At 44.1% G+C, this 26,268-nt stretch overlaps 1 protein-coding gene across 14 annotated transcripts in view; it reads right to left on the reverse strand.

The window, feature by feature from the left end:
* PAMR1 (peptidase domain containing associated with muscle regeneration 1) overlaps positions 1 to 26,268 on the reverse strand; it is a 164,113-nt gene that overhangs the window by 36,030 nt on the left and 101,815 nt on the right. For 4 of the 14 annotated variants that reach the window (XM_019948262.3, XM_019948261.3, XM_019948276.3 and 1 more), the window contains 2 exons: positions 12,541 to 12,717; positions 6,922 to 7,050 (listed from right to left, as the gene is read on the reverse strand). In XM_019948262.3, the coding sequence (XP_019803821.2) occupies positions 6,922 to 7,050; positions 12,541 to 12,670 (259 nt within the window). In that variant the 5' untranslated portion in view covers positions 12,671 to 12,717. Of the gene's footprint in view, positions 1 to 6,921; positions 7,051 to 7,912; positions 12,718 to 12,985; positions 13,265 to 26,268 lie in introns of those variants that run through there. The other 10 variants (XM_073808773.1, XM_019948263.3, XM_019948272.3 and 7 more) reach the window with 9 other exon arrangements.

Genomic DNA, 26,268 nt, shown 5'->3' on the forward strand with positions numbered 1-26,268 from the left:
CAGTCTTTGGCCAGCCCCAGGGTCTCGTGTGGCCTCCGGAGGGCCGGGAGCCCCACCCACCCCGGGGGGCTGGCCCCCAGCCACCTGAGATGCAAGACCACTTGTTCCTGGGGCCCGGGGGCCGTCCTTCAGAAGCAGCCAGGATTCCCGGCCACATGTGACGCCTCGGTCCCTCATGATGTTTTCCTTCTCACTCCAGAGGGGAGGGCAGAGTCGGTCCCAGGAGCGGGGACAAGTTCCAACCAGCCAGAGACAAAGAGGCCACTTCTCAGAGATGTGCTCTGGGGGGAGGGTACTGGGCACCGGGAAAAGAAGAAGGCGCTCTGCTCCCTCCTCACACCAAGCGACTCCCACCTCCACGTGGGCGTCTGAGTCGGAGGGTCCGGGCGCGGGGCAGACTCACTGCACCCTCTGTCTAGGGCAGAACACTGAACACAGGTGAGCGTCCCCGCCAAGGAAGTACGGCTGGCCAACCAAGCAGGTGGTCCTGAGTCTGAAAGACCAGAGAGGCAATGGCCCAGACGAACTGCTCAGATTCCCTGACCATGTCTTGCTGCAGGGGAAGAGGGTGTGTGTATGTGTGCGTGTGTGTGTGTGCAGGGAATTTTGCCAGCCAAGCCAGACTGTCCCCTGGGATCTCGAATCCTGGACTCATCTCCAAGGCCGCCCCCTCCCCCATCTTTCCCCTTGGCTACAAACCCAGACAAGAGAGAGAGCTGGATAGACTCTGCCTCTACAGAGCTGAAAGGAAACCTTCATGAACTGCTAAGCTAGAAAGGGAGCGGAAGGTTCCCAGCAAAAATGAACACCCCCAGCATTCAGACAAGTCTTGTTATCTCCAGCTGGGGAAGCAAGGAAGGAGAGGCAGGAGAGAGACACAACATACTTCTGAGAAAAAGTGCTTTTTTTTTTTTTTTCTTTAATCTTTCCTCTTGGATGGGGGCGGGGGAAGGACTAAAGAAAGCATTCTGACCTAAAAAGCCATTTGCACTTTCCTTCCTCCTTCAAATAGCACTCAGGAGACAGGACTCACAATGGTTAAGGGGCAGCCTGGAAGCCCGACCAGGTCGTAATCTCAGTTCAGATTTTCCAAGCTGTGGGACCCGAGACAAGTTCTCTAGATTTTCCAAGCCAAGGTTCCCTCACGTGGAAATAAGCATAATAGGAGTACCTGCTACCATGTTGTTGTTGTTGATAAGTTCTTATTTGTTTGAGGATTAAATGAGATAGATATTGTATGTAGAGCATTTAGCAAGTGCCTGGTACACAGAAACCCTCCGTAAATGGCACCTAATGCTGTCGCGTCTCGAGTCTTGTCTGGATCTGAGACACAAATTTGGTACAGGAATCACAGGTGACAGCTCAGGTTCTGACCCACCGCTCCAGGGCTCCTAGGAGCCTCTTTACATCATGGGCTGAAGCCCTAAAGCCTGTAGGCCCAGGAGCTCCGACAGTGATGGCAGAACAAAAGCCTGGATGAGGACATGGGAAGGACCAGGAGCCGCAAGGAAGCTCACACCTTCCATGTGATTTGGTTCATCCTACCCTGACCTGCTAGGCCCTCAGACAGGCACTCGGAGTGAGGACCTCACGGGCCTCTCACATCAAGAGGCAGTTTAGTATAGAGGACGAGAGACTGGGCCCTGGGGCCCAGCCTCTGAACTGGCACCTTGGCTTTGCCACTTACCAGCTGCATGACAGCAAGCGGGAAAGTTACTCAGCCCCTCTGTGCCTCAATGCCCTCACCTATAAAAGGCTGTGATGCGGATTAATGAGTTTGTACGTGAAGGTACTTAGAACAATACCTGGTTCAAAATAAGTGCTAAGTGATGGCTTTTGTCAGGGGCTCAGGTCTTCATTAGATGTCCAGGAATGACTTCATGGCTCATCCTGTGATTTGGCCTATATTCCCAACCAATCTGATACTTTATAATGGTGGTTTAAAAGTTTGTCTCCTCCACGACACAGTTCTGTGAGAGCAGGGACCTTGTCTGTCTTGCTCACACCTTTGTATGCATCGAGTAGGTGCTTAATTAATTGTTAACTGAATGAATGACTATGCCGGATTAAATCGAACATCTCCTTGCCCAATCAAACCATTTTTGAAGCCCGTCCCCCCATACCAGTTGTCCTGAGAAGATAACCTCCTCATGGCCAGTGTATATTCTCTTGTCCCTTGGGAAGTTCCATTTTATTATTCTTCCTCTCTGGCCCTACATTGATTTCCTTCCCAACAAAGAAAAAGAAAAAGAGCTCCCTTCAAGGCTCTGGTTTAGTAATAATACCAATAGCAATTACCATTTATTGAGCACTTACTATATACCAGACTCCATGTTAAGGAATTTTATAGACAGCACTTCAGTTAACCCTCACAAAAATCCTCTGAGGGGGCACTATTATTTTCCCCATTTTGTAAATGAGGAAACTGAGATTTACAAAGATTGGGTAACTTTGCCCGAAGTCACGGGAGAGATTAAAATCCAGGTCCTAATGGTTCCAAGCCCAGCTGTTAACTGCCACATAATACCACCCCCAATTTGTTCCTAACTGGGCATTGTTCCTTTCCTGGAAGTGTCAGGACACAAAAGCCCAGAGGAAGATGAGCCAGTTTTCAGTAACTCCACCCAGGTGACTCTATGCTCTCCCAGGAAGAGGGCTCCTTAAATCAGTAAATCGGTCACACACAGATTTGTGAGCCTTTTCTCTCCCTCCCCCTCTCCCTCCTGCTCTCCCTCCTTCCTTCTTTTCTTCCCTCCTTTCCTCCCTCCCTCTCTCCCTCTCCCTCCTTCTCTCTTCCCTTCCTGTCTCCCTCTCTCCCTCTCTCTCTCTCATTTGCTCTTGATCATTCCTGGTTATGGCTCAAGGACCAGCCTGATATTCCAGCCCCACAATCAGTTTTGGTCACAGCTGATGGCCAGTTCCTCTGCTCCTCTGCTTCTATCTATAATATAACTAAGAAAAGAAAAAAGTTTTAAGGGCCTATAATCTCTCCCCATAAATCCTCTCTCATCTAGGTTGCTTTCCTAACCTTCTTACCTCCCTAGATCCTTTGGGGCCCGAAGGGTTGGCATCACTTCAGTGCTACCTAGAAGCATGGCATCCGGGTGGCTCTCGGGCCCTCTCACGCTCATCTCATCTGGTGGCTTAGGAACTTGGTCTGAAGGCCAAGTTAAATAAACTTCACTCTGGAAGTCAGCAGAGTGGTTCCACTTAAGAACTCAACTTTCCTGTTTAAGAAGCTTTGAAAGGAAACCTTGATTTTGACTTTAGAGATCAGTGTCTCTCATGGCCAGCACCAGATCACAGTTCCTAAATACCATTCCCCACAAAAGGAACCAGGATTCGTGGAGAAATGGCTGGTTCCGGGACCTGTATGTAAACAATCAAGGTGAACTTGAAACATTTTGCGAGAGAGTGGGGGGTTACGGTGGCCAAGAAGCAAGGAAGTGCTCAGTGAATGATGTGATGAAGTGGGCTTAAAGGGTCTTCGGTGGCCAATTCTGGGACAATTTGAGCATTAAAAAATGATGGTAGCGCTATTAAATGTGGAAAAAAAGAAAATTCATGAATCCATAGTGCAGAAGAAGAGAGAGCAGGCCAAATGTGGGAAAATAATAATAATGGGTAAATCCAGGTAAAGGATGAATGAAGTATTCTTTCACCTTTCTGTGTATTTAAAACTTTTCAAAATAGAAAGTTGGAGAAAGAAGGAATCAGCTTCTTAGCCTGAATATTCTGAGATCACTAAACCAATATTTCCTGGCCAGGAAGATGTGAAGAAAGTTGTCTCCTGGGCTCAGAGACCTCCAGCCCTTCTCCAATTCTCTTGGTTAATGGAACTTGTCAATGGTTATGAATCAATCAATCACCTAATGGATTTTAAGAGTCTAAGTAGTTAGGTTAATACCAACTGTGACAAGCATTGTCAAGGACAGGGAGCAAATAAAGGTGCTACCACGACTGCTCAGTACTGAATGCTCTATAACTCAAATATAAAAGAGGCTGATACCTTCTGGCATTTGCACTCCTCTTTCCTTCTAAGGTTCTATATGGCACTCAGGAAAAAATGCCAGGGCTCTACAACGGGGCTCAGCAGGAAGCCTTCCTCCTCCAGGATTAAAGGGCCTGAAAGGATCGCTTGGGCGCCATCTACTGGGTAAATGCTTGCACTGCCACCTGGCTCCCGCACTGTGCCCCAGCTGTGCACAGACCACCCAAGTGTTCAGCTGCCCCTTAACAGAGGCAGGCAGCATGGTGCCCAGCATTCAACAAATACTGAAACGAATTACTTCCTCTTATGAATTCCCTTCACATTTATTTAGTGCCAGTATGAGCTGTAGGTGATAAGAACCTAATAACAACATATCAATGTCTTCTTAGGGTCGAGCCCTGTTTCCACGAATGTACTGTAAACTCACGGAGGGTTCATTGTATTCCCTGGTGACCAGCCCGGTGATCCATAAGAAATGCTTCCTTCGTGTATGTGGCTGTGATCAGATAATATCCATAACTGGGTGGAATGAGGACAGTAATCAGGTAACATACACTGTATGGAATGAGGCTTTCAGAACAAACATCACGGAATTGAACAAGCATAACTGAACCAACAAAGAATGAGATAGGAGTATGACCATCACTTTGTTTGTTTCATAGCATTGACCACACTCTTATTTTGTTTTGGTTTTTGTTTTGTTTTGTTTTGTTTTTTGGTCTCGCCTCTCTAATTTTCAAGCTCTAAGACGGCAGTGACTACACCTGTCTTGCTCATCATTGCACCTGGGAGCATCCATTCAAGAAATATTTTTTGAATGGTTATGGGTAGATTTATTCATTAAGCATTTTTTTAATGAATGGGGGCATGTGTGCTCCGCTTTGCCTGCCTAGTTGTGATGACCAGTTGCCCTGAGCCAGTTCTGCTGTCCTTGAGAAGGCTTTGATCCTACACATGGCCACCATGCCTAATCCAACCAATCAGACTCCATACACAGTCAGCTCTTACACTGAGGCTAAACCCAGGACTCAACCAATAGGTACCATTTGGAAAGACACACCTACAGGATTTCTTGGGGCAAATGCAGTCCTTCTGTCTTTGACCTCGCACATGCAAATATTCTTCCCCTTCTCTGCCTAGTCCGATAAACAAACCCACTTACTCACACAGAGTGTTTAGAGTATTGTTTAGGAAATATTTGTACTGTTCCCCTTGGGATGGAATATACTCTCATACTTGACTGATTTGGGGATTAGCCATGTGACTTCCTTGGAATATGAGTGAACGTGATGTGAGCAGAGGCCTTAAATTTGGCTGTGTGTTTGGCTTGGCCTCTTGTGCTTCTGTGACCCACTCTGAGAAGACCACACGCCAAGTTGCCCCTTTGGTCTGAGCCCTGAACCCTAGAGTTCAACCCAGGCCAACCCAGCTGAAACCAGTTAAACCCCAGCCAACTCACAGACCCAGGATAGAGAAAAATACACATCTGTCCTTTTGAGGTTGTTTGTTACACAGCAAAAACTGACAAATCTATATGAACACATTATCACCACCACCCCTGAAAGCTTCAACTTAGAATTTCTGTTCTCTGACCACAATACCTCTTCCATCTACATGTTCCATTGCTTTATTATCACTAAGCCTGCTTTTCCATCTCATCGAGACCTCCAGTCTCTATTCTCTTTACCCGCTTCTTTTCGGTTTCATGTCCTACGCAACCTGGACCCCTGGACAATCATGTCTCAGCCAACTCTTGGATCAACCAAATGACTGCTTTTATCCATCTCTGCTACCATGCTGCCAGAGAGCATCATCCACCTGTCCTGGGTGCATCACCTACACAGGAGTTCCGGCTTCAACTGGGTCCTCAGCCTTGCTTGGACATGCTTTAAATCATCGCTAGCTGGTGCATTTCCTCATTCATCACGTGGCTGTCCCAAAACTTTGGTACTCTCAAGCCTCAGCTTCCCTTCTACTCTGCTATCATTAGAGATTTCATACCCTGCTTTGCAGAGAAAACAGAGCTATCAGGAAGAACTCACCACTGGGAGGTAGGTGAGTACTATGGTTGAGAATATGGGGTCTGAAATCACATAGACTTAGGTATCTTCCTCACCCTTTGCCCCAGACTCTTGTATTTTGCAACAGGTTTGATCAAGCGAAGAACACCAATAGCACTCCATCCTCTATTTCTGCAGACTGGAAATATCGTTCATAAGAGTAAAATTACTTAGACTCTAAGACCACCCTGACTGCTCCTGATTCAAATAGGAAACACGTGAAATAGGCTTTTAACGAAACAACGACAGTTTGTACGTTGCTCCAGATCCTGACTCTCAGTTGCTGCAGAGGGGAATCTTAAACTGAGACAGGTTAGATTTCCACTCCATTTTCAAAGGATTATTGACTCAGAGGGGGACACTAATAAAGATTTAGTAATTCTTGGAGATCAAGCAGAACCCAGAAAGAATCCCTTTCCTGGGACACGTGGCATGCTGACCATTTGATATAGGTTCCAGGAATTTACCTCAGGACTCAAGAAGGTTTCCAATAGAAATTCATATGTTAAATGCACTACAGACTTAGCATTTTTGAAGCCTTATTCACTGCTTGCTGACCAATGACAACACGCAATTGCTTCTCAGTGGACATGAGGCATGCTCTGTGCAGAATGCATTGGCTTCATTTAGGAGAGAGGGGAAGATTTAAGAACAGACAGAAATCTCCTGTGGCCAATTCCAAACAGAAGTCCACAATCCACACCCAACAGATGGAAACACATCTTTGCTTTTTACAGTCTTACCTAGAAAGCCCTCTGGCCACAAACTTTCCAGAACTCAGAGTCCAATAAGATAAACCTTAGTCCATGGCAAAGCTGAGACTTTAAAGGAGCACACGCTAGAGATGGAGCTATGTCAGGGTGTACTCACGCATGCAGTCTCCTCCGTACCAGCCCGCGTGGCACTCTGCACAGTAGATGCCCTTCACGTAGAAGTCGTCCAGAGTACCCCCCCAAGAGCCGTTTCGGCACGTCTTGCAGTTTTCAAAGATGGTACAACCTGAAAATTTTCCAAGCAGAAGGGTGTTAGATTAAGCACATGCAGGTTCTAATGGGCTGCATGAGAGAGAAACTATGGACCTTCTCAGGACCTTGTCTCAACTAAGGGCATCTGGACCTAGAAAGGTGCCAAAGCCCTTATTTAAAAATGCTCATTCCTAGGAAGGCGCTAGAGGCACCAGAATTCAGACTGAGGAGTTTAGGAGGGTGGTCTGAACCACCTTCCTAGTTAGTGGCTGATGGCTTTTTTTTTTTTATATATATTCCATTTCTGGTCATAATTATGAACTTTAAGTTTCAATAAAACACAATGCTATTTAAAATTATTTTGTAATCACTATGTTTTATCAAGCAAATAACATTGATGAAAATACCTCCAAATTTAAGACTAATTGAGAGCAAATGCCTATTACTATATGAAAACCAAATCTAAATTACACTGTTGTTTGTACTGAAGGAAAACCCTCTTGCTGGTTGTAAATTTTTCACATTTTACAGGGATGCCATATCTCACGTAACGTCAGTAACCTGAAAAGTACTATGAGATGTCAAAAACATTTAGTAATGAGCTTCCAGACGGATTGCACATTTTGGTTCTAATGCATTAGTTATAAAAAAGTCTACATGGAGATAATTCACATACCATAAAATTCCCTCTTTTAAAGTGTACAATTCAGTGGGTTCTAGCATACCCCGGAGTTGCGTAACCATCACTATTACCTAACTTTAGAACATTTCATCACCTTCCCCACAAAAGACCCCATACTCATTAGCAGTCACTCGCCATTCGCCAATCCCCACCCCCAGCCCTAATCCCTGGCAACCAGTAATCTACCAGTCATTTCATATGAATGGAATCTTACAATATATGGCCTTTTGTGTCTGGCTTGTTTCATTTGTGGCCGATGTTTTAATGCAAAATGAAATAACCTGTAGTAAAAGGTAGAATCCATCAAAACAGGGTATTTTTTCTCTTTATAAAAATATTACATGTTTATTATGGAATATTTAGAAAATTCAGACAAGCAGAAAGAATTCAATTAAAAACACCAAAACTTCCATCACCCAGAGAAAATGATCAGTAATTCTTTCTATATATATGAACACATTTTTTTAAATTAGGCTTATACTACATACTGTACATTCTGTTTTTAATAACTTACCTTTTAATTTGATAATAGATAGCAACCATCTTCCCATTCCATTAAATATTCTTCTGTGGCATACACTTCTATAAGCAGAGTGTGCCGTCCGAAACAACCTTAATGCCTAGTAATGGGCTCACCCTGGAAGGTGTCAGGCTCCCCCCGGCCAGCAGGCCACACCAGACAGGGTTGAGCAGACCCTAGTCAAGGGTCTCCTGAGGGGTGGGGGACAGCGAGGAAAGGTAGAGATAATCCAATCTCACTTATTAAAACGGAGCGCTAAGTTCTGGCACCTCCATTGTCCAGCTGTGTGTCCTTGAGCAAATGGCTTAAGCTCTCTGTACCTCAATGTCCTCATCTGTAAACCCAGGGTTAAAAACTGTGCCTACCTCATAAAGTTGTTTTATAAATTAAATTCACACGTGTAAAGGGCCTGGCACATAGCAAGTACCCCCAAAACATGAACTATTATTATTATTCTCCATTCCCATAGCTCCTCCTGGCTTATCCCCACCATAGCATATAGCATGCTCAATTTTAACTGCCTACTGTCTGTCTTCCTGTACAGACTGAAATCAGGGGCTGCACCGTGTTCAACATGATATCCCCCCCACTTAATACAGTATCTGGCATATAATAAGAGTTCCAGAAATATTATTATTTGAGATTTGAGCGAATAAATAAATGGATGAATGGATGAATAATCCAGGCTTCTGAGCCATTCAAGATAACCAGCATTTCCTTGAGCTAAGAGCATGCTTTTTTGCTTTTGGCTAAAATTAGGTTTTCATTGGCCTGTAGTATATACATGCAGTGTACATATGTGTGATTTCTGTAGGAGAGAGACTTGTAGCTCTCTCTCTGCACACCATCCTGACTTTGCTTCCCTCTCCCAGTGTCTCTTCCGACCAGAAAAGAATTGCTAATATGATTCATCAAATTTCACATGGCCCATAACTGGGTCCCAGTGGTCCTTTAAAAGACTGCTTTAAAAGATGGTCTTTTAAAGGCCATCTTCGCCCATGTGCCACATTCCCGTCCGATTTCCTACCCACTGTGCCACCAAGGAGGCCAATGGACTCAGAGTCCGCCCTCTACGACCCTGCCAGCTCTCAGCACAGTAACATCCGGGCCATTAGCTGCAAGCCACAAAATCCAGCCTGGTGCTTAAGATGAACAAGGCTGTGTTAAAAAGATGCTAAGTAGCTCACGGTATTGCCAGAAGGGTTAGAGGACCGAGGTCCAAGCTACACAGCCTAGAAACGCACGAAAATACACAGCCACCTTGCTCCATTGAGGGCCCCAGTGCCGCTGGCCACTGCTGGACGTCAGCACTGCCATCCCCACCACCACGCCCCTGGACATCGATCCTCGTGCAATTGCTGCCATCACAAGAGAAAGAATCGTTGTCCAGCATAACGATAGAAGTGATAGAAATTCTTAAACCAGGCTCAGATCCCATTTCGCACCTTTGAGACTGACAAAATTCCAAAACAGCACACTCTGTCGCAAGACTTCGGGAAAACGGTACGCTCACGTACGGCTGCTGTGAATGCCAATGCCTGGAGGAGAATTTGGCAAAGGCTGGCAAAATGACATATGCACCTCCCTTTGATGCAGCAATTCTTCTTCCAGGAATGTACCCCAAAGATATGCTGCAAAAATACTAGCTGATGTATGCCTGAGGCTATCCACTGTAGTAGTATTTATAACAGCAAAAAGCTAGAAACAACCCAAAGACTCATGAACTATGGTAATCCACATGATGCAGTTATATGCAACTGTAAAAAGAAACGGAAAAAAAAAACTGCTTTATTACTGTCTGTGAGTGATCTCCAGCATATATTGTTAAGAGAAAAAAGCAAGGCAGTTAGCAGTGTTTATGGCATGCTGTCTTTTGCGCAAGAAGGGGAAAGATACAGAAATGCACACACATATTTGCTTGTATTGTCACATATAGAAAACAGATAGAAACAATAAACCTAACTACACATCAAGTAGATGTTATAACACCACAGACAAAAGAACTACATCAATTGGCTTTAAAACATAGTATTTTGACTCTATATACTCAGTGAGATATATTCTAAGGTGAATAAAAATCACTATCATCAGTGGTCTTATTACTAATACCAATAGTGCTGTAGCTGTTTTGTACAATTATAAGATAAAGCAAGTAAGTGATTAAGTTAATATTATCAGGAAACAGGATTTTCACCATGAGAGAAAAGACATACAAATATAAAATCAAAGAAGTTAATTAACAACCTTGGAATATTACATTTGAACTTGAGTAGCAGCAAAAATTCATTTTAAAAAATACATGTTTTCCAGCTCCATCCACTTAAAAAAACATACAAACAAAACCTTGTAACAATGACAGTCCAATAGCAAGGCACACCTCAGGTGACCAGATCGTGGTCTCAGACCAAAGTTGTTTTGAGAAGTGGCTGATTCCAGATCTGGGGCAGAAAATATACAAGAAGAGGTTAAAATATCTTGTCATGCGAGAAATCAAGAAGTCTTCAAAAACAGTGTAGTCATGTCAGAAGAACACAGAAAGACATAAAGGGGCACCCAGTGTTATGAGTTGTGTGCATTAAAATAAATAATGACTGAAATGGATTAAATCATATAAATAAATTAAAATGCCTGCATTCATAATGACACACACACACAGAGAAACCTCTTTGATCACCAGTAGGGACTGCTAGGACACCAATTCACTATTTTTGAAAATCTCTTTTTCTAAAAAAGCCTTTCTCTCGCCTCTCCTTTCAGGGCAACCAGATGGTTGATATGGGACAGTTCTTCACTACTCAGTCTGAAAGATCCTTCCTAGCACCAGTCGACGTGGTAATATTGGGCGCCTCCTGTATGATGTAATAAGATGCTGGGTGCAGGCGTGGCAGACGTTGATGCCCTTCTGTATGATGCAGTAGGAAGCGCACAGCACTGCCTATGAAGGTCTCTTATTTATTCCACGACCTCATGCCAGCTCATTAAATCAAAGCCCCACCCTCATAACAGTAATCGCTAGGTTTTTGAAAATATTGAAAATTGTTCAAAGACTTCAGAATCCCTGCTAAGGACCCCTAGTCAGGAGACCCTGGCTTAGCTCTCAAAATTTCCTTAGAAAATTTGGAGGCACTACTCAACTATTTCCCTACAAACCATTCTCACCATCAGGGAATTGGAACGGTGGGTTTCTTTTCTGGATCAAATGTGCAAAGGTTATACTGAGGTCACTTCTATTTTTATTTATTTATTTATTTATTTATTTTGCGGTACACGGGCCTCCCACCGCTGCGGCCCCTCCCACCGCTGCGGCCCCTCCCGCCGCGGAGCACAGGCTCCGGACGCGCAGGCCCAGCGGCCATGGCCCACGGGCTCAGCAGCTCCGCGGCATGTGGGATCCCCCCGGACCGGGGCACGAACCCGCGTCCCCTGCATCGGCAGGCGGACCCGCAACCACCGCGCCACCAGGGAAGCCCAGCTTTTACCTTTTTAATGAAAAGATCTCCAATGTTACCAAATATCTTCAGGATGTAGCCTAAACATCATAGTACAGCCTCCAAAGCCCTTTGGCTTGGAGCCCCCTGTTCTCTCCTTCAGATTATTCTCTCAGTCTTTGATCTGTCTCTTTCCATGTTTCTCATCACACACACACACACACACACACACACACACACACACACACACACACACACACACACACACACACACACACACACACCCCTCCAGGCAGACTGAGCTACTTGCAATTCCCTAAACTCCATGCTTTCTCTTGCCACAGGGCCTTATCACATGCTATTCTCTATGGCCTGACCTCTCAACTGGCTCCCCTTCATGCTTTTCAGTTTGCTGCTTCCATCTTCAGCACACATATCACCTCCTCTAATAAGTCATCCACCCACATCCGCATCCAGACTCCCATGGTACCCATGCTTCTCTGTCACAGCACCTGCCAGGCTGCATTACAGCCACCTGTTTACTCCTCCATCTCGCCCACTAAGCTGTAAGCTCTGGAAATGCCAGGAATGTGTCTTTTTAAAAATCACTGTATTCCCACTACCTGTCATGGTATAAAGGAGCTGCTCAGTCTATTTGTTAAATGAATGACTAAGTAGATAAATCTACAGCATTATAAGCTTAACACTGAAAAGGGTACTAACTCCTCCAATTCCTTTGCCTGTAGTTAGAGTGGGTTGAATTATGCCACTTTTAATCATCATGGCATCACAGCCTCCTGATGTCTACCTGTCAGAATTCAAGTGTTCAGCGTGCTCCTATTACTGACCTCAGAAAACATGAAGGCAACCTGAGGTCTCCCATTGCACACTCACCTGGGTGAATCAGGCAGGAGTCACATTCATTCTCCTCGTTCCTGCAGCAAGGGATGGTATAACCCACCACTTCTTTCTTTCCAGGGCAGGCACATTTAACCTGATCGTATTCACAACACTCCCGACACATGATGTTCCACTCAGCTCCGGGGCAGCCTTCATTAATGACTGTGTACTCTGAAACAGAAACCAGAAGGTGAGATGGAGGGCCTGGCAGGAACAGGTAAGACCCATAAGTACCTTACTGCCAAGAAGCAACCTTGCCCTACAAACGTGTCACCCTGCCTGAAGGATGTTCAGAACCATCCACTGGGGCGCAGATGAAATTTGTTAAAACTGCTATTCATTTTTAATTTTTAATCAAAAAAAAGAAATCATGTTTTATCCATATATAATCTACATGGATTGACACACATACACATAAATAACTTATAAACAAGCATACATTTCCTGAGTGTCTGTGCTCATTTCTGTTTTTGCCAGGGTACATCAGGCCAAGGCTTACAGCTACACAGGTTGTGCACTGCGCAATTCCAGAAGGAACCATTAAACTGCACAACTGTACGGTACAGCCCAGGCTCTTGGGCCATCAGAAAAGTTTGGTGACCACTCTCTAGACTAGGTCCATCAAGTGCAAGGCTGAATGCCAAGTAGGAACCACATCATTTCCTCCAAACCTGGCTCCTCGATTTTGCAACATGCCATTTTTACGGTATCTTCAAAGCTAAAACCAACAGAAAAGACAAAAACCATCTTAATTAGTATGTTTGGGAGAATTTCAATGTTTTACAAGAGTGAACTCATTGGCAGAACTTCATTCAGTCCCTAAAAACAACTGAGCATTCTTTCCCATGAGAAAAAAAGTGCTCCTTTCTGGGTGGAATTTCTTTCTGTCTGTCTTTTTTAAAATATACCTTAGGTAATGAAAAAGAAAAATCATTTGGCAAAAACTATAAAAGGAATCAGTCGGAGGCTGCCCGGAGGAATCCAGGCTAAGAAACAGACCTAGTTTTGATTTGCTCTTCTTCCTGCCCCAACTCTCTATTCCTAAAAATTTTGCACAAAGATGACGATTGAAGCAGAAATAGGTCAGATATTTGAGGAAGAAAGTGAATCAGGCTTCCCTAAAAACCCCAGGGAGGGATCCCCAACACGCCTTGTAGGCCCATATAAACCAACCCTAATATCTGCGGTGGCTTCTAACCTCTTGAATTTCATAGTTTAGTTTTCTGTTTTCCTCCCCTAAATTTGGAAGTCTGACACAGAACTGTTCATTCTCAATTTGCCAAGTAGACCAATTTAAAGAAACTCTCACCATCTTCTCTCAACCTTCTGTCATAAGAACATTCTAGCATCATAGAAAGGAACCGCTTGCATAATAAGGGACAGTTCCTTAGACTGAATACATGTAGTTTTATGAAAAAATTCCTCTTTTCTTTTCTACAAACACTGGTGGGGCAGCAAAGATCCTCACACTGGCATTTGGGAACAACCAGCATAGACCACCATGATATTGTCACTACTGAGATTTTGTTTCCCGTTCTGTTCTGTGGGCCCCTCCAGGACAGACACCAGGACTTACTTAGCTGAGCTTCTCATGTTTCTAACTTGGCTGGATGAAGTGAATAACTTCTAAAATCTAGAAGAGAGGACTTCCCTGGTGGTGCACTGGTTAAGAATCCGCCTGCCAACGCAGGGGACACGGGTTTGATCCCTGGTCCGGGAAGATCCCACATGCCGTAGAGCGACTGAGCCCGTGCGCCACAACTACTGAGCCTGTGCTCTAGAGCCTGAGAGCCAGAACTACTGAGCCCACACGCCACAACTACTGAAGCGCGTGCACCTAGAGCCCGTGCTTCGCGACAAGAGAAGCCACTGTAATGAGAAGCCCATGCACTGCAACGAAGAGTAGCCCCCGCTCACAGCAACTAGAGAAAGCCTGCACCGAGCAACAGATCCAATGCAGCCAAAAACAAATAAATAAATTTATTAAAAAAAAATCTAGAAGAGAACCTAATGGTTACGAGTAAAAGAAAGTAGAAGAAAACGTAGGAGTAAATCTCCATGATCTTAGACTTGTTATGAACTTGCATTCTTTGATGTGACACCAAAAACGACAAAAGAAAAACAGATAAATTGGATTTATCAAAATTAAAAACTTTTGTGCAACAAAGGAAAGTGAAAGGACAACCTACAAAATGGAGGGAAATTTGGAAATCATATGTCTGATAAGGATTTAATATCCAGAATATGTAAACGACCCCTACAACTCAACCACAAAAAGACAAACAACCCAATTTTTAAAAGGGCAGGGCTTCCCTGGTGGCGCAGTGGTTGAGAGTCCGCCTGCCGATGCAGGGGACATGGGTTCGTGCCCCGGTCTGGGAAGATCCCACATGCTGCGAAGAGGCTGGGCCCATGAGCCATGGCTGCTGAGCCTGTGCGTCCGGAGCCTGTGCTCCGCAACGGCAGAGGCCACAACAGTGAGAGGCCCGCGTACCGCAAAAAAAAAAAAAGGGCAAATGACATGAACTGACACTTCTCCAAAGAAGATATACAAACGGCCAATAAACACATGAAAAGATGCTCAGCATCACAGGTCATTAGGGAATTGAAAATCAAAGCCACAACAAGATAACACCTTACATGTACTAGGATGGCTACAATCCAAAAAAAGAAAAAAAAAAAGGAAAATAACAAGCATTGACAAAGATGTAGAGAAACTGGAGCCCGTGTATATTGCTCAGGGGAATGTAAAATGATGCAGCTTCTCTAGAAACCAGTTTGGCAGTTCCTTCAAAAGCTAAACATTGACTTATTTTATGACCCAGAAATTCTACTCCCAGGCATATATCCCAAAAATCAAAAACAGAAACTCCAACAGATACTCATATACCAGTGCTCACGGCAGCATTATTCACAGCAGCCAAAAGGTAGAAACAACCCAAATGTCCATCAAGAGATGAGTGAATAAGCAAAACATCGTATAAGCATAAAATATTATTCTGAATGTGGAATATTATTCAGCCATGAAAAAGAACGAGATGCTGATACAAATTACAATATGGATGAACCTTGCAAACATGCTAAGTAAAAGAAGCCAGACACAGAAGGACAAATATTGTGCCACTGAACTGTATACTTAAAATGGCTAATGTAGAAAATTTTGTTATTTTTATCATATTTTTTTAATATTGAAAAACTAGTGAGAGGAAAAAAAGTGTTTAAAGCCTTAAGCATTGGAATCAGACAGACCTGGGTTTGGAATCCCACCTTTGCTACTTACTGGGTATATGACCTTGGCTAAGTTACTTTACTCACTCAGTCTCAGTTTACTATCCAATGAAATGAGTACATTTTATCTAACTCAGAAGCCGGCTGAAAGGACTAGATAAGATTATGTATATAAAGAGCTTAACACAGTGCCCAGTATATAATGAACATTCGATAACTAGTAGCTTAAGAAGAAAAACACTATTGACATCCATATTTCTCAAGGATCTAAGTTTCTGAATGTACCACATATCAACTCCTTACATAAAATATTCATGTTGGGACTTTCCTGGTGGCACAGTGGTTAAGAAGACTCCACACTCCCAGTGCAGGGGAACTGGGTTCAATCCCTGGTCGGGGAATTAGATCCTACATGCACGCTGCAACTAAGAGTTCACGTGCCGCAACCAAGGAGCCAGGGAGCTGTAACTAAGGAGCCTGCGAGCTGCAACTAAGGAGCCTGCCTGACAAAACTAAGACCTGGTGCAACCAAATAAATAAAAAATAAATTAATTAATTAAATGCTTAGGTTGTTTCCCCACTGCATTTGGAGCAAACCCTAAATGCTCTGCTATGGCCCCCAAGGCCTTTGAGAGCTGCTCTCTCCTGAGCCCTGCAACCTTTCCTTGGCACTATTTCCCACCTTTTATTTCTCAAAACCATCAAGGTCTTGCTCATCCCAGGGCCTTCACATTTGCTTTCCCCACTGCCTCTGTCAAAACGTTGGGCCTTAGTGTAAATAACACGTGTTCAGAACGGTCCTCGCTGACTTTCTCATCTGAAGTTTGTGCCTCTGCCCCTCCTTCCATAGTATTCTCTATCACGGTATCCCAATTGTTTCCTTTCATCGCCCTTACACAATTTATAATCCCTTTCTATGTTTCCATTTACTTGCGTATCATCTGTGTCCCTTACGTGACCATAAGCTGGTAGGAACAATACCTAACTTGTTCACCGCAGCTAGGGAAGGGCCTGGAATGCAAGAGGTGCTGGATAAATACTTGTTGAAAGAACCAGCCTCCACTCTAGAGCTACCCTCCCTTCAACAGTCAAATATTTCCGTCCAGTGGTCCAGCTGGGAGCTGAGCCAGGAGAGCTGGCTCCGCCCCATAATTTGCTGATATCAGAACCGGGGCACTTTCCCTCCCATGGTGAAGGGTCTAGAACAGTTGGTCCAGGTTACTCAACTTGGGTCTCAATTCCTTGGCACCAGCCCCTGCCTTGTCCAGCTGTATGATATCTCCACTCTCTGAACATCTAATATGCCTGCGGGGTGTGGCTCATGTCTTACCCCTCCCCCTGCCCACCCGAGGGCAAGCACTCCATCCTTCTAGGTTTTCTAAGAATTTACAAGTACTAATGACTCTTGGGGGACACTGACAGAATAAACGTTGTTTGCAGCTTTTATAAGCCTTGTAATAAAATATGGGAGGCCAAGTAAGGTCTGCTCTACTCCAGTAGAGGGCAAAGCCTGTTTTCCCTAAGCAGGTGGCTAGTCCACGTCTGGCCCAGCCATGGAATACTGCGGGCCTCCCTTTACCTGGGACATTAATTCCCTAAAATGGCATTTCTCTTTATTTCAATGAGCAAGCCCACCTCTGCCCTCCCTAACGTGTTACAATAATTTTATAGGTAAGGTCCAGAGTATTGTATCATCTTAGCCAAAGGGAATGATCCCAGGGAAACCCATCTCTGTGCTGTCTGCCAAGTCAGCCAGCTGGCTCCTTTCCAAGGACTCTGTGTGGTAACCCCAAAGATATCCATATCCTTACCTCCAGGACCCATGAAAATGTTACCTTACAAGACAAAAGGAATTTTGCAGATGTGACTGATTTAAGGTTCTTGAAATGGGTAGAGAATGCTGGCTTGTCCAGGTGGGACCAAGGTAATCCCAAGGATCCTTATAAGAGGGAGGCAGGAGGGTCAGAGTCAGAAGCAGAGGTGTGAGGACAGAAGCACTGGACAGACAGGAGTGATGTGTTTTCAAGATGGAGGAAGGGACCACCATCCAAAGAACGCAGGCAGCCTCTAGAAGCAGAATGAGGCAAGGAAACAGATTCTCCCTTAGAGCATCCTGAAGGAACACAGGCCTGCCATCACCTAGATTTTGGCTTCCTAAGACTCATTTCAGACCCTTGAGCTCCAGAATGGTACGAAAATACACTTGCGCTGTTTTAAGTCACTAAGTCTGTAGTAATATGTTACAGTATCCACAGGGAATTAACGAACTGTGTCTTCTCAAAAGAAAGGTTAACCCACAGCCAGTCATTTAACCACTCTGGTCCTCAGCTTTCTCACTGAGCACAGTGCTAAGGGTGTGGGTGAACTGATGAATTCATTGTTTCACCCCACAAGTATTCATTGAGTGTCTGCTACATCCCAGGTAGGAGGCTGGGTACTGGGATACAGTGGAGAGAACAGACACCATTACCAGCCCCATGGAACTCACAGTTTTGTAGAGGAGTAGACATTGGATAAAGGATCCCACAAACACACGATCACTCATTGTGATGAGGACATGTAGGATGCTACGAGAACAAGTGGATGGTCCTGCAGGGACATTAGCACCAAATCTACAGGACTTGCAGGGTTAAGGGGGTTTAAGTAAAATCACAAATTAAAATCTATTTGCCAAGATAAGACCACTTCTCAGGAATACGGAAGTGATGGAAGAGGGGACGGTTTTAATGCTTTTGGTGACTTGGCTCCTCTGGTCTGGTAAGTCCATCACCCTTCCTTCTCCCCTCGCTGGAACAGAGACAGGAAAGTGCCCCCAAAACATACATGTGGGCTTCCCTGGTGGCGCAGTGGTTGGGAGTCCGCCTGCCGATGCGGGGGACACGGGTTCGTGCCCCAGTCTGGGAAGATCCCACTTGCCACAGAGCGGCTGGGCCCGTGAGCCATGGCTGCTAAGCCTGTGCGTCCGGAGCCTGTGCTCCGCAACGGGAGAGGCCACAGCAGTGAGAGGCCCGCGTACCGCAAAACAAAAACAAAAACAAAAACAAATAAAACATACATGTAAGAAACAAACAGGTAAGTGAAATATTCTATGAGAAATATTTAAAGTTGATCAGCTGAAGAGGTTTGAAAATACAATAAGCAGGCAAAAGTGATCTCCTGGACTTCTCCTTCTCCATTTATCAGAATTAAATGGACAAAGGGCACATTGGTCATTTGGCTTCAGCTGTACAAATTTCAGGGGATTTCAATATGATGCTAAAGGTCAGTTCCAGAAACTAGGATTTAAAGAAATACCAACAGCAGGAGAAGCTACTGAATGTTTTCCTATATGCATGCTAAATCCCGTTAGCATTTGTTTAGCTAAAGGGCTTTTATATTGTTTATGCAATTTAATTTTCAAGATGACCCAGTGAGGTAGGTAATACATTTCCTTGTAATCTAAAATAAGCTACTCTAACCTCTTCACTTTACCAGTGATGAAAAGAGCTAAGTAGGGAAGAAGCAAAGAGAAACGCCAAAGACGTTTTTTAGGGAATTCTGAGTGGGAAGGGAGGCCCACAGAATTCCAGGTTGAGAGAGGGGGTGAACAGCCTGTTGCTTCCTTAGCCTGGAAACAGGCCAGGACAACCTCTAGTTTCAGGGGCTGCTGTAGTTGAGCAACTGTTATTTTGCCTTCCATGTTTGAGAACAAAGAGTTATTAAGCTGCAAATGAGTTTTATCCTGTCAGTGCTTCCCAGGAAATAAGCGCAAACTGAGCACCAAGAACACACAGAGCACCACTTTGGGATCAACCAAGGCACCAAAAGGTCAAGCACATGCCCATAATCACATAGCAAAATTGAACTTACAAAGTTCCAGCCACCATATGCATTCATTCATCTCTAACTCTTCCATTGGACAAAATATTTATTTTTTTCTATATAAAACACTCCATATTTTAATGCAAAAGATGCCTTGTGAAAGCTTCAAACAATAAGATCATACATAAAGGAGTAAGAAGTATTCAGAAATAACCTTAATATTATATTGTCTATCTTTCAATTGTTTTCTTTCAGTGGACATACATATCCACACGTACAAAATGCTAGATGTGTAGATTATCTTCTTGCCTCTCAAAGCTGGTAACCTATGATTATTATTTTTTTTTATCAGCTCGGTGCTTTGTGACCACCTAGAGGGGTGGGATAGGGAGGGTGGGAGGGAGACGCAAGAGGGAGGAGATATGGGGATATATGTATACGTATAGCTGATTCACTTTGTCATACAGCAGAAACTAACACAACATTGTAAAGCAATTATACTCCAATAAAGATGTTAAAAAAAAAAAAGAAAAGAAACTGTGCTGCTTCGGGACTTCCCTGGTGGTCCAGCAGTTAAGACTCCGCACTCCCAATTCAGGGAGTCTGGGTTCAACCCCTGCTCAGGGAAGTAGATTCCACAGGTCCCAACTAAAGATCCCACACGTGGCAACGAAGATCCCACATGATGCAATTAAGACCCGGTGCAGCCAAATAAATAAATAAATATTTTTTAAAAGAAAAGAAACTGCTCTTCTTCTTTACTTTAATCACATTTTCTCTTGACCTTAAGTAATCTTCAAAAGTGATTTTAAACTGCTGCATCATTATCCTATATGTGCAACTGCTTCTCTCCCCTCTTTTTAAAATCAGGGTAAACAAATAAAAAAAGAGATGCAGAGTACTTTGGTATCATAGGCTTTGCCCAAGCCATTCCTCTGCTGCCACACTTGGGGCAGCCATCCTGGTATCTCCTATCCAGAGTGAAGAGTTGGGGCTTCCCTGGTGGCGCAGTGGTTGAGAGTCCACCTGCTGATGCAGGGGAGGCGGGTTTGTGCCCCGGTCCGGGAGGATCCCGCATGCCGCGGAGCGGCTGGGCCCTTGAGCCATGGCCGCTGGGCCTGCGCGTCCGGAGCCTGTGCTCCGCGGCGGGAGAGGCCACAACAGTGAGAGGCCCGCAAAAGAGCTGAGTTATATTGGTCCAGCTCTGGTTTTTCCTGAATTCACGTTGGAAAACCTAAGACACTTAACCGCTCGGTCCTGTTTTATCCATGCAAATACCAAGGCAATGCAAACAATGCTGACCGATTGGCACAGGTTTGGCTTTCACAGATGTGGTGAACAAATGAACAAATGAGTGAGAGAGAGCTGGCTGTCATCATGGCCGTCAGCGTTATTTTCACAGCCCCTCATCAGCCAGGAGCTTGCTTTCAGGCTCTCCAACACTGAGTATTTCTACTGCTGACAAGACGGAGAACACTTAATCCCTCAAACAGCAGGGGGTTAACTTCACAGGATGGTAGAGGGAGCAATTGTGTCTCCTTCGCATCGTCTCCAAGTGGCACGCTTTCAACACTAGGTTTTAAGGAAATATGTTGACATGATAGTAGTTAAGATAAATCTGAAAAAGGTCAGAGAATTCTTGATGAAAACATGAGTCAGACTGTTCCATATACAGTGGAAATGGCAGTTGTCAAACCACAGGCCACCCCAGCAGGTGGCAAAGAAAGGCGTCTTCATCACGCGCCCGCTCCTCCGTGATGTTAGGGTCTGCCTTTGCACCCACCAAAAACCCCACAGCCCTCCCCTCTAACCACATTTAATGAAAATTTCTACTGAGTGTTTTACTGTCCTGCATGTTATAAACCATCTAAGACCAAAGGGAGAAAAAAGATGTAGGAATCAGAGAGTCCTGCAGCTAGGCACCTTGGGCTCCACTCTCATCCCCACTCATTCCCCCACCTCCTCTCGTGCTATCTCAAAGCCCTGAATTGATTTCTAACACACAACATCCCTAACCACCTGAAGGTCTGACCACCCACTCCATGCGGCCAATAACAGACGCCAGGCAAATCCCAGACAGAAATGCTGTGAGTCAGGGGTGATGGAACGGTTACTGGGGCCCTTGGTGACTCAATATCTCCTCCTGAACCTTTGAGAACCATCCCATCACCATGACCCTCAGTCCCAGCCTGGCTGGATTCCCAACTTCAGTGACCTTGGTCTTTCCCTGCTCACAGCTCCTCTTGTTAACGAGGTAACGATAGCTGGAAAGTCAACGCCTCCATCACCCCCTTTTGGGTATCAGCAGTGATAAAACTTAGAATGGATTCCCTAGAAATCTAGTTTGTTGACACTAGTACATTGGGGAGGGGTAGGGAAGCAAAAATCAGTTTTTCACTTCCTTCCCCTCTTCACTCTGCCCCACACTGTCACTCCTCGTGCATTCTCCTCTCTCCCTGGGTCCCAGCCCCCACGGAAATGGAGCTGAACCTTTCAAACATACCAGCTCACTGAATCCTCAGAGCCACCCTTCAAAGGAAGCATCATTTTTTTCATTTCACAGATGAGGAAACTGAGGAACAGAGAGGGTAAATAAATTGTCCCAGGTGGCACAGTTTTCAGGTGAAAGAAGAAAGATTAGAAGCCAGCGCTTTCTGGGGCCAAAGTCTTATTCTTTCCAACACAGTATTTTGATTCTAGAGAGTTCACAACTTTGACTTTACAGATTAAGAATGCAGCATTGGTGAAATGAACACACTTGGTAATCAGATCACCCAAATTTTAATACCAAATCTGTCCCTCTTGTATGCTGCTGGACAATCATAGACAAGACACCTTGCTGTGGCATTTCCCCTAAACCTCAAGAGAATGGATGTAGATCGTTAGGGTTGTTAATGTCACTGCAGTTAAAGAGGCAATGAGCATAAAGCGCTTTCGAAGAAAAATCGCTTGTTTGTTGAGATATTACCATTATTCTCTGTAGAATAAAAAACCATCAATGGATAAAGAAGATGTGGTACATATATACAATGGAATACTACTCATCCATAAAAAGGAATGAAGTAATGCCATTTGCAGCAACATGGATGGACCTAGAGATTATCAAACTAAGTAAGTCAGACAAAGATAAATATCATACGATACCACTTATATGTGGAATCTAATCAAAATGATACAAATGAACTTTTCTACAAAACAGAAACAGATTCACAGATCTCAAAATCAAACTTATGGTTACGAAAGGGGAAACGTGGGGGGAAGTGATAAATTAGGAGATTGGGATTAACATATACACACTACTATGCATAAAATAGATAACTAACAATGACCTACTGTATAGCACAGGGAACTCTACTCAACATTCTGTAATAACCTATATGGGAAAAGAATCTGAAAAAGAATGGAGATTTTATATATATATATATATATATCTCTGATTCCCTTTGCTATACACCTGAAACTAACACAACATTGTAAATCAACTATACTCCAATAAAATTTTTTTAAAAACCATCACATGTAGCTAAAATACAGATGGCTAAGGGAGCAAAGGGGGTGAGTAATAATGTCTCCTCCAGAGGCCCACACATACACGGAATTTTAAGCAGTCAGTTCTTGCTTATATCATGGCATTCCGGGTTCCTCCCCCTTGCTTCTAGATTTCCTGATCTCTTTTTTCTAATACCTCCTCTTCAGACACCTTCTTCACTAGGACATACCTCACCTCCTGCTGCTTGTCTTCCAGAAATAGAAATTCTACATCTATAGGCAAAGGGAACAAAACCCAAACTCTAGCATCTTGGAAGAGCCTCAAGTTGCCATTATCCTCAACAACTGTGCTGGAAACCCTTGAAGGACAGCTGCTTCTGGGTTATTTCAAACACTGGAATATGAGCTGAATAGATCTTATTTTTTTATTAGCATTGGGTACTAAAAATATAATTTAACAATGCATCTAAATGTACTTGGCAATAGAACTCAGCAAATATTATATCAAAGTATTAGAATGTCTAAGTTAAAAACAATAAAACTTAAGCTATACCCTAAAAATCCAATCTGGATTTCCCGAGACCTAAGAATTCTACAAATGATCCCACCTGCTCCTCAATCCTCAACACTTTTAAAACCTTCTTTCTGAGTCAGAGTGTGTCAGGGCTATAAGAGGGTCTTGGTCAACCACACCCGCCCCTTTGCCAAGAGCTTCCAGAGTAAGTGTTACTGTCTTCACATCCAGGTTCACTGATGCCAGGCAGAAGCCAGAGTTTCCTTCTACCAAAGGCAGATGGCCAAGAGCAGATGTCAGTTTGAGCGAGGGTGATGCATTTATAATGGCATGTCCTATGGTTCACTAAGCCCTAAGCTGGCGGCAGCTTCACGCAGGCTAGCCCTCATTAGAATTGCCTTCTCCAGTTCTGCAAGCTAGAACAAGATGAAGGGGAACTTCTTTTTGCCTGAGGATTCCTGGCTGGCTCTACCCTTGAATCACAACAGATGGTCGTGAGCAACATCTCATGTTTGGGAGACAACATCATTGACCCAGAATCACCTACTCTGAAAGACACCATCCCCTCAACCCCCTGCAAGAATCTACCACCAGCCATATTTCAAACATGGACAAACTTAGGCACAGCATGTGGAAGGCATTTCACCCTAAGGCTGGAAGGCAGATGCATGATAAAAGCAAGGGGAGAAAGCAAGTCTCAAAGAAATAAACATATGGTGAATCTTTAGGAATATTTTTTCCCTGACACAGAGTAACAGATGAATAGGATAGGACTGTGGACCAAGGTGGAGTGGGCCTCAAGAGGACCATGTAACTTCCATCCTACTATAGATAGAACACCCAGTATTTCTCCTTCTTAATCCCTTGTGAAACGTGTGCTAGTGGGAAAAATAGCAGAAAGGAGAGGAGTAGAAGATGACTTTAATTTCCTGAGTGCTCCCTTTTTGCAAAGCATTATACTATTTTTAATAGGTTACTTTTTTTTTTTTTGGCCATACCGCGCAGCATACAGGATCTTAGTTCCCCGGCCAGGGATCGAACCTGTGCCCCTGCAGTGAAAGCGTGGAGTCTTAACCACTGGACCACCTAGAGATTGTCATACTGAGTGAAGTAAGTCAGACAGAGAAAGACATATCATATGAGATCACTTATAAGAGGAACCTAAAAAAAAAAAAAAGGCTACAAATGAACTTACCTACAAAACAGGAAGAGACTTATAGATGTAGAAAATAAACTTATGGTTATCGGGGGTAAAGAGGGGGAGGGATAAATTGGAAGATTGGGATTAACATATACACACTACTACGTATAAAATAGATAACTAATAAGAACCTACTGTATAGCACAGGGAACTCTACTCAATACTCTGTAATGGCCTATTTGGGAAAAGAATCTAAAAAAGAGTTGATATATGTATATGTATAACAGATTCACTTTGCTGTACACGTGAAACTAACACAATATTATAAATCAACTATACCCCAATAAAAATTTAAAAATAAATAAATAAGTAAATAAATAAATAGGTTATCTCATTTAACACCTGCAATAAACCTATATAAAGACACTATTATTACAGGGGCTTCCCTAGTGGCGCAGTGGTTGAGAGTCCGCCTGCTGATGCAGGGGACACGGGTTCGTGCCCCGGTCCGGGAAGATCCCACATGCCGCGGAGCGGCTGGGCCCATGAGCCATGGCCGCTGAGCCTGTGTGTCCGGAGCCTGTGCTCCGCAACGGGAGAGGCCACAACAGGGAGAGGCCCGCGTACCGCAAAAAAAAAAAAAAAAAAAAAAAGACACTATTATCCTCAGTGTACAGGCTAAGAGATGGTACAGCCACATTAAAGAGGTTAAGTAACTTGCCAAGAAAACCAGCCATAAATGACGGAGGCAAGATTCAAACCTGGCCCATATTTTTAAACCGTAATACTCTACACCCTATGTTTATACATATCCATACATATGCACACATAAGTATATACATAACCATATCTACACTTTTATTTTTCCGTGTACATGTGTATTCAAACTTGAACATATCCATACTAAGATGTCTATATCAAAAAATGAAATTCATAAATATGGCAAGCAAGGGCTGAATCTTTGCTGAGAAGGATATGGTTACTCAAGTCTGCTTAGGCAGGAAGCCCTTAAAAGGAACAGCTGGTTTTATTCCTTATCCATTGCCACTGTTCTGAAGCAAGTCTGGGCAGAGAGAGGAGGCAGGCGATGCTAGGGGCGAGGGAGAAGCCGTGTCGCGTGACAACAAGAACAATATTTAGGAAAGGCAGGAATAAAGCTGTTCCCAGAAACAGCAAACAAGAGGTTGATGAACAGCTCAAACTCACATTCTGTCTCTATGGGATATAGCCCCAGTGTAAACAGCCCAGACCACTTCCGGGTTGTGCAACTCAGGGTCATGGTAGCTATACTAGAACTGGCAGACAGGGGGGTAAATAAAAAAACACTGGAGACAAACCCCATGTGTTAGAGGGGGGAAGGGAGAGGTTAACTGGTAATGAACAGACCTTGGACTCAGTGCTCCCAGGGACTAGAAGGATGCCTAAATATTCTCCTTATTTTTTTTTAATTTATTTTATTTTTATTTTTGGCTGCGTTGGGTCTTCGTTGCTGCACGCAGGCTTTCTCTAGTTGCGGTGAGCAGGGGCTACTCTTCGTTGCGGTGCACGG

Source organism: Tursiops truncatus, chromosome 8 (genome assembly GCF_011762595.2).
Source record: "Tursiops truncatus isolate mTurTru1 chromosome 8, mTurTru1.mat.Y, whole genome shotgun sequence".
In the NCBI taxonomy this organism is placed as follows: domain Eukaryota; kingdom Metazoa; phylum Chordata; class Mammalia; order Artiodactyla; family Delphinidae; genus Tursiops; species Tursiops truncatus.